Source organism: Sciurus carolinensis, chromosome 10 (genome assembly GCF_902686445.1).
Source record: "Sciurus carolinensis chromosome 10, mSciCar1.2, whole genome shotgun sequence".
NCBI lineage: Eukaryota > Metazoa > Chordata > Mammalia > Rodentia > Sciuridae > Sciurus > Sciurus carolinensis.
In genome coordinates this window covers 17,723,898-17,744,384 of record NC_062222.1, presented here as the reverse complement: position 1 = coordinate 17,744,384, position 20,487 = coordinate 17,723,898, and the positions used below count along the sequence as shown (strand labels likewise).

At 40.8% G+C, this 20,487-nt stretch overlaps 1 protein-coding gene across 2 annotated transcripts in view; it reads left to right on the top strand.

Moving 5' to 3' along the window:
- Positions 1 to 20,487, top strand: part of Tbc1d9 (TBC1 domain family member 9) — a 114,280-nt gene that overhangs the window by 47,368 nt on the left and 46,425 nt on the right. For both annotated transcript variants that reach the window (XM_047566219.1, XM_047566220.1), the window contains exons 2-3: positions 2,622 to 2,732; positions 14,880 to 14,998. In XM_047566219.1, the coding sequence (XP_047422175.1) occupies positions 2,622 to 2,732; positions 14,880 to 14,998 (230 nt within the window). The remainder of the gene's footprint in view (positions 1 to 2,621; positions 2,733 to 14,879; positions 14,999 to 20,487) is intronic.

Sequence of the window (20,487 nt, the reverse complement as noted above, 5' to 3'; positions counted from 1 at the left end):
ACCACTGTCACTGCATCCCAAAGTCATCCCTATATAAGCCAACGATCAAAAAGCAAGTGAAAATAAATAAAGGAGAGTCTTGGCAGGCTCCAGTCATTCCAACCCCTCCTTCCACACAGCCTTGTTCTCTGGGTCCTACACTCTCATTCTTCACAATGGGTCCTGAGATGGTGTATTTCTTCATTTTGTGCTTGAGAAAACCCAGGCTTTGGAAATAAAAGTGTGATGCCCTGAGGTTGTTCAGCCATTCTGAATTGCCAGTCGCTCCTTCTGAGTCCACACCCTGCTCTACACGGGGTTCTGTGCAGCCTTAGTCTAACTGTGGACAGTTAAATTATGGAAGTTGTTTTGACCAGCTTTATGTTTCAACAGCAAAATACCTGAGACGATTAACTTACAAGAGGAAAGTTTTATTTAGTTGGAGGTACCCTAAGATTGGGCTGATCCCTTGCTTTGGGCCTTGTTGGAGGTGCCAGATGGCAATGGTGGGGAATGTGTGGCAGAGCAAACTGCCAGGAGGAAGGAGAGAAGAGGGAGGGACGAGGGTCCTACCATCGCTTTTGGAAACACTGACCTTTCTAAAAACCTCTATAGACCCCACTTTTTTTTTTTTTTTTTTTTTTTTTGGCACCAGGGATTGAACTCAGGGGACTCAATCACTGAGCCAATCTCCAGCTCTATTTTGTATTTTATTTAGAGACAGGGTCTTACTGGGTTACTTAGAGCCTTACTTTGCTGAGGCTGGCTTTGAACTCGCAATCCTCCTGCCTCAGCCTCCTGAGCTGCTAGGATTACAGGTGTGCACCATCACGCTTGGCCTTTAGACATCACCTCTTAAAGTTTCTACCACCTCCCAAAAGAGTTCCTACCACTGTAAGGGCCACACCACTTATCCACACGTTAGCAGAAATCTGACTTTGTCCTGCCAAGTAAAAGATCTAGTTTATTGGGCCTTGCAGAATGTGTGTGTGTGTGTGTGTGTGTGTGTGTGTGTGTGTGCGCGTGCGTGCGCACGCGTGTGCTCTGTGTGTCCGTGTTGTTTTAGGACAGGGTGTACATCATTGGTGTCTAATGCAGGCTCACTGTGGATGAGGGAGATCCACCTTCTTCGTCAGAGACATTGGATGAAAGGTGTTAAAAGAGAAGTTTGCACTGATGACAGTTCCCACTTTGAAGCTGTCAGAATCCTTTTGCTGTCAGGCTAAATCTGACAGCTTGGCTTCGACTGTTGAAAGGGCTGCTGACTGAGAAGCAGGGCGGGTGTCAGGGCTGCGCTGACGGGGTACGCAGGGAGAGGCGCCTCGCTGGGCGGCCTTCTCCTCACGGGCGCCTCCCTGCTTTGGACATAAGCCGCCTTTTGCTCTTAATTTCCTTTTCCTTGTAACTTCCCTCCTGAAAAGAGAAGGTACTGTCTGTTCTCAAGGGAGCATGAGCATTTGTATTTCTCCCAGGTAAATGGCGGAACTCAGTCGCTGAATGATCGGGCTTTCTTGGATTTGGCAGATGTGAGCAGGTTTCCCTGAAGGCCTAGTCAGCCCGGGAGAGGTGGATCATTAAGGTTCCCACCCCAAGAAGTCAGCTTTGTACTCCCCAAAAATGCATGCCTTGATCCTCAGCCACACAACAGAATCATTTCAGAGTACGGGGAAGGCCCCCACTATCTGTAGTCACAGTGATTGATGTCACAAATGACAAGGACTGCCCTGGAAGGGAGAAAGTGTCTTGGTTTCGCATCCTTTTTTCTCTGCTAAACATAGCATGAAAACACTGGGTGAGCTCTTCTCCTAGATTACAGGTGCTCTAGGGACTCTGGCTTATTTATTCTGCTGTAGGCCCATGGGGTGTGTCCTGCACAGAAAAGAAGCCTAGTGTTGGCTGAGCTGAATTGTTTTTCAATGCAAAATGAAAGGCGGGCAAAGTTGAGAAGTAGGTGGGGCAGCCTGGCACACTGAGTCAGATTTACACACATGGTTCCTGTGGCCTTGTCCACTTACTCAGATTAAGGATTTACTTCATGGCTGAAAAGGGAAAAGTAATACATAGCAGGCATACGATGGGAAAAGCAGAGAAGCCAGCATAATAAGTGCTTATTACTTTCCTTTTTTTTTTTTTTTTTTTTTTTTTTTGGTACCAGGGATTTAATTGAGGGGCACTTGACCACTGAGCCACATCCTCAGCCCTATTTTGCATTTTATTTAGAGACAGGGTCTCACTGGGTTGCTTAGGGCCTCACTTTTGCTGAGACTGGCTTTGAACTCTTGATCCTCCTGTCTCAGCCTCCCGATCTGCTGGGATATAGGCGTGCACCAGCTACTTTACTTATTTTTATTAACAGGCATTTGTAAGTTCACCATATGTCAGGGACTGTGCTAGGAACTTTGTTAGCCTTACGTAGTTTGGAAACCAATGCTTTGCCAGGTAGTGGCAACCCTTAGAGGTTATTGAAACAAGGGACAGAGAGACAGCACCACCATGTCTAAGAGGGAAGTTTTGTCAAAGCCTGCTGAAATGGGAGATGGGGCCATTGGGAGATCCAGTAGAAGGGGCATGTTCCCACGGTCCCAGGGATTTGGGGAAGTTCTGAGGAAATTCTTACCTGTTCCCTGCTTCTCCATCCTCAGGTCTCCTGGTGGGCACCCTTGACGTCGTGTTGGACTCCAGTGCCCGGGTTGCTCCTTACAGAATCCTGTACCAGACTCCAGACTCTCTGGTCTACTGGACCATCGCCTGTGGTAAGTAGTATTTGGTGAGACACGAGTTTATAGACAGCTTTAAGAACAACAGCTTTCTCTCAGAAGGGGAGGAACATTACCTATGAATGCAATCACTTGGTATTTCAGGGTTAATGAACTTTAGCAGTTTCAACACATGAACATCAGTCTTAATGTCTTAACCCATAAACATGCTCACTCTGAGGAAGTCTTACTTGGATCATGTAGCATCCGCCATCTGTAGTGACACCCTATGGAACACAAGGCCTCTAGGGTCATCTTCCAAGGAGTGGAAGGGTTGAACATGCCTGTGTTAAACTTCCTCCATCCTGAAGTGGCCCAGAGTCTTCTGCTAACGCTCCATTGGTGAGAACTGGTCGAGTGGACCAGCCTCACTACAGGGGAAGCTGGGAAATGAAGAGGAACATGTCAGATACTTGGGTCTAGTAAGTAATACCTGGTCTATGTTAGGACACAGTACCTCCTGTAAGTAGAGATCATTTATTTCTCCAAATGATAATCTAGATACTGTGCTGTATTTATAATGGCAGCAAACAGCCTGCTATTATTGGATCTCTCACAAGAACTTCTTTCTTTCTCATTTATTTGTTCTTTTTAGACATACATGAAAGTAGAATGTATTTTGACATATTGTACATACATGGAATATAACTTTCCATTCTTGTGGTTGCACATGATGTGGAGTTACCCTGGTCATGTGTTCATATATGAACATAGGATTTATTCTACTGTCTTTCCTCTTCCCATCCCTACCTTCCCTTCATTCCCCTTTGTCTAATCCAGTGAACTTCTATTCTTTTCTCCCCTGCTTATTGTGAGTCAGCATCTGCATATCAGAGAACATTCTGCCTTTGTTTTTTTGCTGAGATTGGCTTTTGTCACTTGGCATGATAGTCTCCAGTTCCATCCATTTATGGGCAAATGCCATAATTTCATTCTTATTTGTGGCTAATAATACTCGTCGTGTATATATACTACATTTTCTTTATTCATTCATCAATTGAAGGGCATCTAGGTTGGTTCCACAATCTAGCTATTGTGAATTGAGCTGCTGTGAACATTGATGTGGCTCTGTCACTGTAGTATGCTGATTTTAAGTCCTTTGGGTATAAATCAAGGAGTGGGATAGCTGGGTCAAATGGTGGCTCCATTCCAAGTTTTCTGAGGAATCTCCATACTGCTTTCCATAGTGGTTGTGCCAATTTGCAGTCCCACCAACATCCTCACCAGCATGTTTTGTTACTAGTATTCTTGATAATTGCTTTTCTGACTGGAATGAGACAGTATCTCAGTATCTCACTGAACTTCTAATGCAGTATCTCATTAGAACTTCTTATGCAAAATGGCCAGGTTATTTAAAAAGTGATTTATTTGCAGGTAATTTTTAAAAACCATAGGAAAATTACCATAGGCACTGAATGCTTCATATTTTTTTTTGCTTCCACTAGATTTTTTTTAATATTATTAGACTGTATTATAGAAAAATTGAATAGATCGTTTGATTTACAGGAAGTTGGTCAGATTGTTCAGAAAGCTCCTGTATACCCTCAGGTACATAGTTTCTAATGTTATTAACATCTTATTATGGTATATTTGTTACCATTAGTAAACCAATATTGAGCACTAGTATAAAATAGAATCCATTGTTTATTCAGATTTCCTTGGGTTTTCCTAATTTTTTTTTTTCTAGTTCCAGGGTCCTACCAGTATTCCATACGACATTTGATTTTCATATTCTTTTAGGCTCCCCTTGACTCAGAAATTTCCCAGACTTCCCTGTTTGGGATATTTTGGAGGAATATTGGTTAGATGTATTGTAGAAAGTTTCTCTGATATTTTTCTTATGATTAGACTAGGGCAATGGATGGGTTTTTATGGGGAAGACTCTATTCATTTTATTGTGTCATGGGTACATAATATCAACATGATTCAGGGCCACCAAAGTCCCTGATCACGTGTGTGAAGTAGTGTCTTTCTGATTTTTCAGCTTTAAAGTCACTCTCTTCTTTTGCTTTCTAAGCTGTACTTTTTGGGAGAAAGTCACTATGCTTAGTCCATCCTTAAGGCATGGGGACATGATTTTCTTCCCCTTGTTGAGGGTAGAGTATCTAGGTAATTTATTGTGAATTCTTCTGCATAGAAGTTCTGTTTTCTCCCTCTGTTACTAATTTATTCAATTATTTATGTCACTATATACTCATGGGTATTTAATTGTACCCTGGGTTGCAATCCAATGCTATTTTAGTTTGACTTTAAGTTCTTTAAGTCTTTAAGTTGACTTCATTCGTTTTTTTAAGTTCATCTCTACTTTTTAAGAAGTAACTTGCTAGAATCCAAAGATATGAAGACAATTAGATGGTCTCTGCTCTTGAGAAATTAATTCTCAGGAGGATATAAGCAAATACAGCCTAAGGTGAATAAGATTCCTTCAGCTTATTTGATTGCTGAATACCCAGCTAAACACAGGATTCTAGGCCAGGCTTCTATGCAAATAGGGGAAGTTTCTGGGTGTGATTTCAGGCTGCTGGAAGGCTCAGGTGTCCTAGTAATACTCCTTCAAGGATTTATTAGTACCTGAAATTCTAACATCATAGCTGTATCCTTTGGAAAGCATCCTGGTTAAGATGCAAACAGCCTCAGGAGAGATGTTAACCATATTCCTTGTCATTTGCACATTTCTGTGAATAAAAGAGTAGCTTTAGGATTTAGGGCATTGGGAAAACCATCTAGAAGTGAAGGATGGGAATGAGCGTGAAGAAGGGGGCAGAGGATACAGGAAGGGGAAGCTGGGACTCTGCAGAAGACAGATTTACTGGTGTAGCAAGGCTCACAGCAGGTAGCATTCAGCTGTCCCTGCAGGTCCATTTAGCACGAAGGGCAACCAGAAGGTGATGCACCACGTGCACTATGTTAGGCGTTTGGGAACGTGTTGCATTTCGTCGGTGAACAGTCTAGAAAGTGTTCAAAGAGACACTGTAGGCAGCAAGTGAAGAAGTACAACCAAGGGACACGAAGGGTCAGAGAGCCGCTGAGACTACTGCCTGATGAGGGCGTGCCCCCTTGCCACTCACCGCCAGCTGTCCCATCACTTGTGCCCCAACTGGTTCTGAGATCCTGCGGGGCCAGGGGCTCATCAGCCCTCCAGGCTCCTGTTCTTCCCAGGTGACATCTGGTGATGGGAGGAGCTACATGGGGCCCTGTGCCTCCCCCCCCCCCACCCCGTGCCTCCTCAACTGTCACCTTTCTTGTCATTGACATGTATGTCACTGCCTGACACTGCTGTTCTCAGTCTGTTTCTGGGGCTTTGTCATTCTGAAGTAAAGCAGAGAACTCAGGTTGGGCAGAACCTGGAGTGACCATGTGGATTTGGTCCTGAATTATCTGCCAAGCCAAGAGTAGGGAACACTAGGCTGTAACCGTGCTTCCATTTCCCCGCCATTGCCTGTCACAACTGCATGATCTCATTATAATAAGCCCAGAATGGCTTTAGCTTTTGTGTCTATCGATTACCCACAGAGATAGCTCCAGAATTTCCTTATGGAAGACTCCCGGAAGTGACCACCTTTGTGAAAGTCCCATTCACCCATTAATTGTGTTTACTTAACGATTTCCAATTCAGTGTTTAAAACCCAAATGACTGGCTTCCTTTCATGAGAAGATGTAAAGAACAGAAGCTGCTACCTTAAAAGGATTTCTCAAATATGCTGACTTTTCTGTTCATAACTTGAATGTTATTTTTTCATAAGCAACAGAGTTAATACTATTTGGTAGGAAAATAAGTTGAAAGCTTTTTAATTGGTTTGAATTCCATGAACTGTTGCTGTAAGGAACTTCAGCAGAAAATTGGGCAGTCTGATTCACTGCCCTGTAGAAACCATCCTAGTATAAGACCTTGTTTTATGGCTTGTGCCTTTTAAGTCATCTGTAGTGTCAACAGAATTAAAGGGGCTAGGACCATCCATGTTGTGACATTGACCACTTTTCTGTAAATCAGCAGCAGTCTTAGCTGTAAATCCTAGTTGTCTCATTTGCCTTAGTTTTGAGTCACGGGGATCTTTTGGACCTAGTGTAGCTTACTGCCAATATAATAATCAGCTGGCCCCAGGCAATATAGATCATGTTGTTTGATAATAGCCCTGAACAGTGCCCTAATAGGGCTCCCCATTGACTTAAATTTCCTTTTCTCTACCATTTCAGAATCTCATGCGGTTCTAGCAGGTCATTCAATTTCAGAACTGAGAGATTCATCAGTCATCATCTTGTCTACCGCTCTGATTTTAGGAGGATGCAGAGGGAAAGTGAATGTGTCCAAGGTAGCCGTCCTAGTTTTAACTAATTAGGTGGAGCTCAAACCAAGTTCTCAGGTCTCCGCCTCCCACCCCATGACTTTTTAAGTGGCACCGTGCTGGTTTTTATGATTAAACATTCCTTTAGTCTGGAGCTGGTAAGACCCAGAGTTTAATTAAAGATTGCTAATTGGCCTGTTCTTGCTGTTTCTCTACAGTAGACAGAGAAAATGTTGGGTAATTTAGTTGCTTTCCACATGAGATAGACATAATGTGAAGGTTGTGGGTATTTTTAATAGTACTCTCTTGGTCTGTATACCTCAAGGATGGTTTTTCTTATCCTTAAACAAAGGAGCTTAAAAAAAGAAAAGAAAAAAAATTGCTTTCTTCTCTTTATGTAGTACATGTTCATTGTGCCTAAGTTCAATTCCCAGTATTCCCCCCCAAAAGAAAGAAAATTAGAAAATATAGATAAGTAAATAGAATAAAAATAAAACCATAAAAGCACATCATAAACTATCACTTTCCGAACTTATATATATATTTTATATACTACTGTGTATATACTATATATGCATTATATGTAAATATATAAGCTATTTATATATGAAATTTATGAAATGATGAAAACTGATATATTGAGACTCCTTTTCATCTCAATAAAATGTATTTTTACAACATCAATTTAATAGGTGGACAATATTTTATTGTGCATATAGTGTAATTTATCTAATCAATATGCTGTTATTGAACATTTGGGGTTCTTTCCTCTACTGTTACAGCATTTTGAACAACCTTAGGGAATATCCTCCTTAGCAGAATCTTTGCACATACCTTAGTTACCACCTTAGGATAAATTTGTAACAGCAGATAATGATGAGTCAAAGAATACGTATGTATTTCATATGGCTGGCCTGATTGTCCTCCAGGAAATGGCCATTTACATTCCCACCACTGAGATAGGAGAGGGCACTTAAGTAAAAAAACCATGTCAACTACGGATTCTTACTGCCAGTGTCGGATGAGTTACCTGGGGCTGTGTTTTCTCAGTGATTATGAGCAATGAGCAGTTATGGCCCAGGGGAGTTTGCCAGCAGAGTTACGGAAGGAGCTTGCCATCTCACACAAGGAGTTGTTCTGTCCACACTGTCCCGTGGTAGTGTGGACCCTGTGCAATCCAGACCTCAGGGAGTCAGGACCACAGAGGTTTCCACTGCATGCGTGTTAGGCAGCAGTTAAGCATCTGGTTTCTTTGTGCCCTGACATCAGAAGTTTGAAATATTTTCTGCATCTTATTTCAAGATGAGGTCTCTGTTCTGCTCTTTGTGGTGGTAGCAGCAGAAGGAATGGTTCAGGGCTTTCTATGTTCTAGGTCTGTGCTAGACCTAGGTCTGTGTGCTGTTCCCTTCATGTTGCAGATGAAGAATCTGAAACACAGAGAGGTTAAGTAATTTACCCACGGACCCACAGCTAACATGTGGCCCTGCAGGAATTTGAAACCAGGTGCACCTGATGACATCCATGTCTGGTCTGCGGCATTTCGTTATATTACCTCCCTGACACCCCGGCTCCTTCTCCAGCCTCTGTTCATACTAAACCGCACTTGTAAAATGTGTGAGGAGGCAGTGAAGTGGAGCAAATAGGAGCACAGGTTTTGAACCCAAAAAGTCTGGATTTGATTTCATAAAATTGTGAAAACCTCAGTTTCTCTGCCTGGAAAAAAGAGCATAATTAGTCCACTCACAGGGTTGCTGTGTGCCTATACTGTGTGTGTTATAAAGTGTGGCACCTGGCCTTGGTGTCTTCTTATTAAAGTGTTTATAATCATGTATTTAATTAGATGGGGACTTTGAAAGAGTGAATATTCTTTTTGTCTTTAAAAATGTTTCAAATTACAACAGTATTTTGAAGGTTTTCTTTTGCCCTCTCCAAATGCAATTTTGCAATTGTTTCTTTTTTTTATTTTATTTAGCTTTTAATTTTTTACAGACTGCATTTTGATTCATGGTACACAAGTGGGGCACATCATTTCATTTCTATGGTTGTACACAATGTAGATTCATACCATTCGTGTAATCATACATGTACATAGGGCAATGATGTCTGTCTCATTCCACCATTTTTCATACCCCCCTCCCTCTCATTTTCTCCTACATATTCTAAAGTTCTCCCATTATTCTCTCATTCCCCACCCCCACCCTTATTATATATCATCCTCCATTTACCAGGGAAAACATTCAGCCTTTGGTTTTTTGGGATTGGCTTATTTCACTTAGCATGATATTCTCCAATTCCATCCATTTATTTGCAAATGCCATAATATTATTCTTCTTTATGGCTGAATAGTTTTCCATTGTGTATATATACCACAGTTTCTTTTTCTGTTCATCCTTTGAAGGGCATCTAGGTTGGTTCCACAATCTAGCTATTGTGAACTGAGCTGCTGTAAACATTGATGTGACTGTGTTACTGTAGTTTGCTGATTTTAGGTCCTTTAGGTATAGGCCAAGGAGTGGGATAACTGGGTCAAAAGGTGGGTGGGTCCATTCCAAGTTTTCTTAGGATTCTCCATACTGCTTTCCAGAGTGGCTGCACCAATTTGCAACTCCACCAGCAATGTAAAAGTGTGCCTTTTCCCCCACATCCACACCAACATCTATTATTGTTTGTGTTCTTGATAAAAGCCATTCTAATTGGAGTAAGATGAAATCTTAGAGTTGTTTTAATTTGCATTTCTCTAATTACTAGAGATGTTGAACACAAATCCATATGCAGTAAAATGAAATTAAACCTCTACCTCTCACCCTGCAATTGTTTCTGAGTGGTGGTGACTTTGTAAATATAGGGTGTATAATTGTTATTCCAGCATAGTGGGTATTGATCCTGCCTTCTCTTGATGTTTAAACTTTGAAATTTTCATCTCTGAGACTATGTTTGTTATTTGGATAAGATCATAAAATAGATGATTTCTTCATTTTGTTTCCCTTTATTTGATTGATTGTACATGCTACTGGATCAGCTCAGTGATTGGCAGAACCTGTTCTAGATCCCAAATTACTACATTGGTTGCTTTTTGATGCCTAAAAGGTTTAGTGGTCTTTAAAATTTGTTTTGTCTTCTACTGTGTTGGGCGTGGTTTTTATTTTTGTGTACTTACAAATAGACACCTAAACTCATGTATGCACACACTCATGACTAGTGAGAAATTTCCATCCCTGTTATTCTGTGGTTCAGGTTTTAAGTCTGTGCTGCAATGTCAGAACCAAAATGTATTACTGGTCATGCATCACAAAGAAATAATTGCAAATATCCCTCAGTGGGCCTTTAAACTTTTCTTCTTACTCCTTAGAGGCCAGATCTGATAAAAACGATTTGTGGATCTATTTGAATGTTTCTTTTAATTTCAAGTAGGCTTCATGTGCATCAGATACATTTCAAACTAGATGGGAAATTAAACTAGAATGGCATAGTATTTTCCACCGTCAGAGATAGTATTTAAAATTTGCCCAGACACATGCAGAGGACCTGTGGCTGATAGTCTAAAAAATTGTTGTAAATGAAAAAGATTCTATTTTTCAGAAATTAATGTTCAAATAACCTGAACCTCTGAAGTGCTGATCCAGTTTTCGTCACAGTGAGCTCTCTGGCTGGGGTTTCCTGAAGGATTCTCATCCCTGACCCCAGATTTCTTTGTTGTCCCAGCTGATTACACAGTGGGTCAGCTTGTTTTTCCTGCTGTCTCTCTATAAATGGGGCCAGAAATCTACAGCCAAGCCCTTCCTTTCTATTCTGAACTCTAACAAATTTTGCATGAACAGCTGGGTAAATAGACCAGTCCCTTTCAGACTCACAGCAATAGAGCTCCATATTATCTCACTTTGAACAAAAATAGCAATATTCGAGGGTTTTGGGACTTCAGTTCTTGCAGCACAGTGCATATGTACCTGATAACTAAGGGTCACTTAGATACATGTCAGGTTCAGACACGTTTCCTTTGGACTCTTGCTGATTTCTGAAGAATGATCCAGAAAAAAATGATAGTTACTCCCAAACTGTTCAGGGACAGTTGCTTTATTGTTTCTGAGAGGTAACTTGTACCCTTTGTTCTGAGGTGAGGAGTAGACAGATGTGGGCACATCCTTCCAGAAATATTTTTTTCCTGAATTAGCATCTTGGCGGTTTGTCTTATAGAGTAGGAGAGTGAATTCAGTTCTACCTTCTGGGTATCCTCATATTTCTTGTCTCCATACCTGGGGCCAGACACTGGTTCTCATATATTCTTTTTATTTGTTATTCCTCATTTATTATTCATTTAGGAAAGCGGTTAGAGAATATGGTGCATTTATGCAGTTGATATAAATGTAAAAGTCACTTGCATCTTATTCTCCTTGGAAAGGATCCACTGGCTATGGATCCATAGTTCAGTTCCCGTAGCTGCCGTTGGCTGATGGCATTTGTTGTTTTCTTTCCTCAAATAGTGATGATGGTCATTTCCTACTAAGTTCTTCCTTACCTGAAATTCAGACTTCTGCAACTCTTGGAATCTTAGATTTGACTGTAGCCAGAAAAAAACCTCCTTGGTAGCACAGAGGCAAACCCGAAGCACTGAGTAGGCTGAAGAGTTGAGACCTCCAGACAGTAAGCACCACTGGACGCGTGGGACAGGGAGTGGCTGCTGATGACCCTGCAGGGCCATCCTTCTCCAGTGATGCCAACAGATGTGGGAGAAACAGCAGGAGGTACAGGACAGAAGAGAAAGAGCACAAGCAACAGCAATGGAAGTGGGACCAGGAGTGGTCACAAGACCAAAGTGTGGGTTTACCTCACCAGAGGTGAGCAGTACAGGAAGAGCCACGGGTGAAAATGTGATTGGGTGGTGGGGGCGGGCCCCATGGGGATGGGACAGTGGAAGGCAGGCAGTCCTTTCACAGTGGAGACACCGTGGCTGGCAAACAATGGTGGTCGTAAACCTGAACTTCCCTGCAAGAATCTTGATGGCAGCAGTCATGCACCACCTAGAACAGTGTCCCCTAAGATTAAAATGGACCTGAAAAGTTCCTGTCACCTTCTGAAGTAGCCATGGCAACATCTCCATGCAGTGCATTACTTATGTATTTGTGGTGATGCTGGTGTAAATAAACCTGTTTAGATACATCGGGTGACCATTGCCAACAGTATTCAGTATAGTAACATGGTGGAAAGGTTTATAGTCTAGGAGCAGTAGGCTAGACCAAATAGCCTAAATATGCAGTAGGCTAGATCATCTAGGTTTGCATAAGTGCATTCAATGATGTTCATGCAATGACAAAATTGCCTGATGATGCATTTTTGCATCATCCTGTGCTTAAACCATGCATGACTGTATGTGAATAAGGGTGGGGAAGATACATCAGCCGAGTGGAGCATCATGTAATGCCATGGAAGTATAAGCAATTGTTTGCTGAAGAACCATATGCCTGCATGCACCATTTCTGCCCTGGGTGTGTGTAGCCAAGATACACACACATGGCCATGTGCACAGAGCAAACTTTGAAGGTAGTGTGAGCAAAACTGAAGACACACCTGTTCTACCCAGGTCTTACAGCTGATGGACTTTTCTACTCATGACACACAAGGATTATTGAGTTTGATCTGGATTCTGTGATCAGGGGAACAGGGAATCTAAAAGTAAAGTAGGTGGTCTGCTTACCTGGTGGAGGGCAGAGCATTATGAGATAGCAGCCAAGAGCCAGACAACCCTGGCCGAGCTGAGCCTCAGCCTCTGGAAGGCACATCTGTGACTGATGTAGGTGGGGGCAGATGAGAGGCAAATCAGAGGCCGGGAATCATGCCCAGTGGATCTGGAGAAACTCAGCAGTGCTATGAATCCCCACGAGTGCCTCTGTCCTAAGGTACAGTACATCAGTCAGCGCCAACAGCACAGACAAACAGCAGGGCGGAAGGCACATGACCAATGCCTTCTGGACAGGTCTTGGAATCTGCAGCTTATCGTGGCTCATGATGATAGTGGCTTTTGCAGACCAGGAGGGGCCTAGTACTTTTAGAAAATTTTACAATTAGGATTTAAAGTTTTTAACTTTAAAATGTTTTAAAGCTCTCTGGCAGACTCCCCAAGTTGACTTACTTCCTAAATATTCCATATAGGCATTTAGAAACTATTTTCTACATCACAGTACAGAGTCTTCCTATTGCTTTTACATGTGCTTGACTGTGACCTCAAGTGAGCTGTGAAAAGGGCCCACGGAGAAGAGCAGTTCATTCTTTAGTGTTTTTACAGGACAGCTTTCCACTCAGAAATCTGATTTTTATCCTTTACATCAACATCTCTTCTAAATACTTATTTATTTTTATTTTAATTAATGAATTCATTCATTCATTCATTCATTCATTCATTATTTGTGGAGCTGGGGATCAAACCCAGGCCCCTGCACATGCTAGGCAAGTGCTCCACCTTGAAGCTGCATCCCCAGCCCCATGAGCATCCCATGGAGGCCATTTTGGTGTTTAGTCTTTAAAGTTAAAGAAAGTAAACTTGGATTTTCTTCTGTTTAGCCTTTCCTCAAACAGGGGGTCTAAAGCCCTTCCAGTGTACCTCTCATTTTCTAAGAGAGTTTAGTTCTGCAACCAGAGTTCTGAATATAATTGCAGATACGTTTGTGTCTTCTGCCTTTTTTCCTTTGTCAGGAGTGAGACTGAGATTCTGCGATATCTTGAATTGATAGTGACAAAGAACAGAGTTTAGAAAAAGGCACTTTCCAGAAATCAATTGAAAGCTAACTTGGAAATCTCAGGAGATGGCCGAAGGGGAAATCAGCAGAATCACAAAATCATTCTCAAGTTTTGGAATGAGTAGGGCATATCATTTATACCTAGGACATGTGGATAATTTATTTTGTGGAAACTTTTTCCTGCAAGATCATGATCAGTCATAAAAGGAATTTATTCTAGTGTTTTCTGGCTATATCCTGACCACATCCCTGTGATGTCCCGCCTTGTGAGCAGAAAGCAGTGTCGTTCTAAGTGCTACCGGGCCGGGGTGGTTTAAATTTGGAGGTCTTTCGGTGAGGTGATGAATGCTCTTTGTCAGACTGAAACGTAGTGACTGGGTTGGTGGCTCTGCGGGTGACCTCATCCCGTTACATTTCAAGCCAGCCGTCCTAGTGAGGGCGGGCTGCTGTTCCCTTCAGAGAGTCCATTTTCATATCTCATTCATAATTGAAGTGAGAGTAATTTTCTGCCATTACAGAAGGTGGTTTCCTCTCACATCCAGTGCTCATCATCTACCTCAGCTCTCATATTGCTGCAGTTTAACAACGGAAGCCTCGTAACATAGCAAGATCTATGTGAGCCTGTAAAGTGAAAATTCCGGAAGGGAGGACAGAGAAGTGGTCAACTCCCAGTGCAGAAAACTGAGTGTGGAACATGTTCCTGCCAGGTGCTAAAAGTTCTGGACCCACCTGATCAGACTTGACCATGAGGCCTACTTCCTGCTGAGTTTCCATGTTCTTCACGGTCTCACCTGTCTCCTCTGGAAGACAGGTAGCTTTGGAAATGACAGTCACCTTTTGTGGTGTCGAGTAGTGATGAAGTGAGCTTGGTTTTAAAATATCTTGTCAGGCGTGGTGGCGGACGCCAGTAGCTCAGGAGGCTGAGACAGGAGGATCGAGGGTTCAAAACCAACCTCAGCAACTTAGTGAGGCCTTAAGCAACTCTGTGAGACCCTATCTTTAAATAAAAATTTTAAAAGGCTCAGGACAGAGCTCAGTAGTTAAGAACTCCTGGGCTCCAGATACCAAAAAAAAAAAAAAAAAAAATTGGCCCAGAACTTGACATTCGTTATTATCATTTTACATTTGTACAGGTGGCTCCAGAAAGGAAATCACGGAACACTGGGAATGGCTGGAGCAGAATCTACTGCAGACGCTCTCCATCTTCGAAAACGAGAACGATATCACCACATTTGTGAGAGGAAAGATACAGGTAGCAGGTTGGGGAAAAAAACCAAAAACATTGGGCTAGTGATGTAACTCGGTGCATGCATGAGGCCCTGGGTTCAATCCCCAGCACCACAAAACAAACAAACAAAACCAACTTTTAAAATGGAAATAACTGCAAATTTACAGAAATACTGTAAAAATAAGAATTGCATGAAAACACACCTATGTACCCTTGACCAGGTTCACCCGTTGTTGACATTATGCCTCATTTACTTTTTTGTGTGTTCTCTCTATGTGAGAGAAGTTTTCTCCTGAATACCTGAGTGTGTATCTTCTAAGAATAGGGATATTTTGCAAAATAACGGCACTACCGTTATCAATTGCATTACTGTCAATTTAACATTGATACTATGCTTTAATATTTGGCATATAATCTAACTTTAAATGACCCGATGCTCTGTGTAGGTTTGTTGTTGTTTGTTGCTGGGTTTTTGTTTTTGTTTTTTGTTTTTTTCTGTTCCAGAACAGGAGGTAGTCTTGGAAACTTGTATTTAGTTTAGTCTCTGTAGTGTCCTTCAGTCTGGGATAGTCTCATAGCCTTTCCTTCGGTGTTACGACATTAATGCTTTTAAAGTTGTGCAGTTCTGGTTTACTGATAGAACACTTTTAGTGTGGGGTTTTCTTGATGTTCCCTTCCGATTCAGTTCGCACTGTGCACTCCTGAAGGGGTGCCACGCGAGTGATCCTATGTCCCTCCCATCCATCACGTGATGCTCACTCGCCCCTCAATGGGGCTGTGAACCCAGTTAGCCACTCTCTCCAAGGCAGAGTTACTACTTTTATTTTTGCAAATAATAAATACTTTTCTGTAGGAGACCATTTTAAAGCCCCACAAATATTCTGCTCCTTATCCAAATTTCCATCTGGATTTCACATCCAATGATGTTGTTTTTTGTCTGAGCCAATCTTTACTGTAATGGTTTGCAAAATGATGATTTTAGGAAATGATGTTTTCCCAGCCCAGTCCCGACCCACGTTCACCGGGAGTGGGGCAACTACTATTCTATCGTAAGCAAGAGTCCTCCCTCCATTTACATAGCTACGGATTCTTGATGTGGACTGCTGGTGTCTCAGTTGTGTCTATTTCATTACTGGACCTAATTGGTTTGGTACTCACACGATCCCAGATTTAGCTATGGATATGTACTGCAAATTGCCTCCTTTGTCCTTATGATATTCTCCACTATTTTTTTTTTTAATATGTTCTGACTTGTGGTAATACAGGCTGATCCAGACCCACTTTGTATCTTCCCTGTCCTAGTAGTTTCAGTGTGCTTTTCCTTTTCAATTCCTCCTGCTTCTCAGCATTATTAGCCTTATTTTCTTTTTCTGAATACTTGGAATATTAATGTTTCCGAAAGCCAAAAAAGTGTTACTTTGTTCTGCATCCCTGCGCCCTGTTCCCCCCAGCACCCCACAGTGAATCAGCGCCACCATGATCTGGTTTATCCTTCCTTATTTCTTTTGTAAAATTAAGCTAATAGGAATATTTTACTTATTGGCCTTTAATTCTTCTACATATGACTTCACAAGGTTCATTGTTATCAAAATTTATTCTATATATATGCTGCCCTGTATTTTGTTTTCATCACTTAAAATCTCCCAATAACATGCCACATCAATTCCTAGAATTCTCTCTCACACTTTTTAAAAAGCAAAACAAAACATCTTTCTAGTTTCTATTTTTTTCTTTTGAAATACTGTTTACAATTATAAAAGAACTGCAAAGATTTTACAAAGAATTCCCTTATACACTCTACCGAGCTTCACCTAATGTTAACATTTTACATAACCAGGATACTTGTCAAAATAAGAAATGAACACTGATACAATGTTAGTAACTAAACCTACAGGCTTTATTTGGATTTGTACCAGTTTTTAAAATTCCATGTCTGTGTTTTCATTCCCTGAACCAATCAATCCAGGATCCCACATTTCTTTTAGTTAATTCCTCATTTTTTTTTAAATAGTTGCCTATTAAGTGTGCACCATAGCTAATTTCACCACTCACTGAACTTGGACATTTAGGCTCTTTCCTGTATTTTGCAACTGTAAAATATTCATGTGTATATATTTTTGTATTATCAAGATTGTATCTTTAGGATGAGCTTGTAGAAGTAGTATTAGTAGTATTGCCATATTAAATGGTAAATGTGTGCATTGTTTTGCAAAACACTACCAAATTTCTCCACAAGAATTTTACATTTTTAAATTCCCACTGGCAGAGGGGTGCCTTTTTCCCCACAGCTTCACAATAATGTGGATTATCAAGTGTTTGGAGTTTTGCTAATCTGATGGGGAAGACATGATATTTCAGTGTTTGTATTTGTCTCATTTATGAAATGTTGAGCATCTTTTCATATATTGAAGGGTTGTTTTGTATCTCTGTAAATCATTCTTACCTATTGCCTATTTTTCTATAGGGCTTTTACTTTTATTTATCTTTAATCTTTTATACTTCTTAGCATGCAATAGCCATCTGTCTTTTTTTTTTTTTTTTTTTTTTTTTTGGTGATACATGTTATAGAAATTTTGCCTCAGTTTGTCATTTGTCTTCTGACTTCACTCATGATAATTTTGCCTTGCAAAGTTGTAAGTTTTCATTTGGACAAAATCAGCAGTTATTTCTATCATAGCATCTGGATATTTTGGCATAGTTACAAAGCCTTTATACCCAGGTAAGGAGGAATTCTAGGAAGTAGTCTGACAGTGCCTGTAAAATTTCCCAATATGTTCAATTTTATTTTTATTTACTGAACTTCACATAAACATGTAGTAAGTTTATAATCAGAAAAAAAAAATTTAAAAATACAGTGCACTCTGATTTCTCCTTAGGGTCTGATGTTTTTGAAGGAGAGAGCTGAACTTGAACTGGACCATATATAGAAAAAGGCCCGTAGGAACACCAGCCTCTATCCTCATTCCACCTGCCCCTCAGAAGGAATCTTTATGCACACCTACAGGATCTGTGGCTTAAGTTTCTACATGACCCTTATTAGAGAGATTAGAAGAGTTATGATAAAGGTAAAACTGGGGCAGGAGGACATATTGGAAAGGATCAGTTTGAAGATGATTCCTTCTAGGACTATCTCCTAGGATGTGGCAGCTTCTGAACAAAACCAAACTAAAATAAAAGCAATCTTGAATAATTGAGAGCTGTCTTATTGATGGAACTCAAATCTTACCAGCATTTTATTTCTAAGTCATGTGTCTGAATTTCTGGAAGTAATGTAAGTGGAGTGTCTGAGAACTCCTAATTTGCTCCTGTAGGAGGGTCTGGATGAAAGGGGTCACTAAATGGTGTGGGAAAGACACAGAGACTTGGTGCAGCATCTCCATCCAGGGCCACTGGAGGTTCTCGGTCACCTTTCACAGCCCTTTCTCAAATATCACCATAAGGAAGTTGGCACAAAGAAAGCTTAGGAAGAAACCAAAGCTTAGAAGACTGTAGTTACAAGCATGAATGAATGAATGAATGAATGATTCTATCAGTCAAGGACAAATCATGTCAAGTCGCCTTGCTTTTTGCTATTTGCATTACACCAAAAATGTCAGATTTAATTCCCCTGAAGCCAATTAGGAGGAGGGAATTACTGTTACAGTGATTATATGTAGAAGAGTGCCATTCATGTGCAAATGAATGGTTTATACTTTCACAGAGTGTCCACTAATTAAGGGAACGAACAGACTTATTTGTTTTGAGATCTAATTAACTTTCATAAATTATGGATGGAATACTACAGAGGCAGCTATAATCCAAACAGTGCACATACCATTTTATACATTTCTTTCTAGACTTCTGCTGTGTCTATGAATCATAATAGTAATCTCAGTGTACATATAATTTGGTAGTCCACTCTTTTTTCCTTGACCAGTATTTCTCATATTGTTATATAATTTTAGTTGCTTTATTAATAACTGGATATGACTCCATAATTGTTTTTATGGTTCTTCTCTTTCCAGTAGTCTCCTTAATAACTTCTACTGGTGGGGGTAGGAATAAATGAAAAATACAGTTTACATTTTTTGTTCATGATTTTCCCCACAGCTTGTATATATGTGTTCTCCTCTCTCTTTGGAATAGATTATAAAATGAGGATTAAGGGTTAAGTAGTTAAGCATTTTAGTGGACCTGAGTAGATATTGTCAATATATTAGAACCCCTGTGTGATTATGCATTGCTGGCTTTCAGGATTATAGTTGTTTTACTTCTTTTAAAGTTTAATATCTTAATTTTAAAAACTTACTGTCTTTGATTATGAGGTTGAATATTTTTTCATGTTTGCCAAGTTAGTTTTCCTCTTTTTATAAATAACTTGTCCATACCCTTTTGCATATTTAAATGAGTACTGGACATTGCACACATTTTGATTGCATTAACTTTCCCAAGTTATGAGGTGCTTTTGCCTAGAACTGAAGTGATCCATTTTATATTCTGTGAGAACTTATGGGAAAGAGATATTATATCCCTTTGTTCCATCATCCATTCCTCTTGGCTGAAAAGTTACAATGAACTAAGAATAGGTTCTGAACCCTGTCTTTTTGTAAAGGTAAGAGAGTTCGATGTGGGGCCTACTAATTAGCCTTATGATGAAATTCTTTGGCAGGCCTGGTCTGTTGATACAAGTATATTAGACCCCTGGGGTGTTTCAGGATGACATTTACTCAGTTTCATATTGTTATCAATCCTTTCATGCTTCAAACCATTTTCTTTTTGGAATTTAAATGAGCATTCTAGAAAGGTGGTATTTTGCACATCTTACAATAGCATAGTCTGACTCAGTGTTTTTCCACGCAGAAAAATAGGGGAGTCATTTGGTCTATTGGGCATCATCCCCCTCTAGCATCCTCCCTAGAGGGCTTTGGGTAAGAGCCCCACTAGACTGGATCAGAAGAGCAAACCTGAGAACTGCAGGCTTACTTCAAACTGATTGGCTGTTGGAATTTCCTGGGGACCCAACTGGCTGCTTCCTTTAAGTGGGCTCTCCTTGGTTACCTCTAATAACTCACTCACTTATTTCTTCTTTTGTTCTTGTATTATTTTAGATCTCCCTCCAAAGGCATTGACAACTTTGAAATGTCACGTAGGCTGGAGGTGTATTTGCCAACTGGGAATGGCTTTTTCATCCCATGTCCCTTCCGAATTGGCTTCTCCCCACCCAGAGGTCTGATATCCTCATGTTGCCTGTGACTGTCTCTGGTCACTAACATGGCCCTCTGCTGAGGTCTGCTTGAACCCTGGGAAGCCTGGGTCCATAAGTGTTCTCTCCTGGCCTCCTTCAAGATCAACATCTCTGCTCTATCAATAGAATAGTATCAAAACTAATAACAGAAAACAATCTTATTTTAGCTAATTCCCTGGGAGGTCATTTGCTGTTTATATTATCAGCCACACTGCCATCCTGGGTGACAAAAGACTAGGAGTACACAACTTGGTGTTTACCTTCCTAAGCACAGTCAACTCTGAAACAA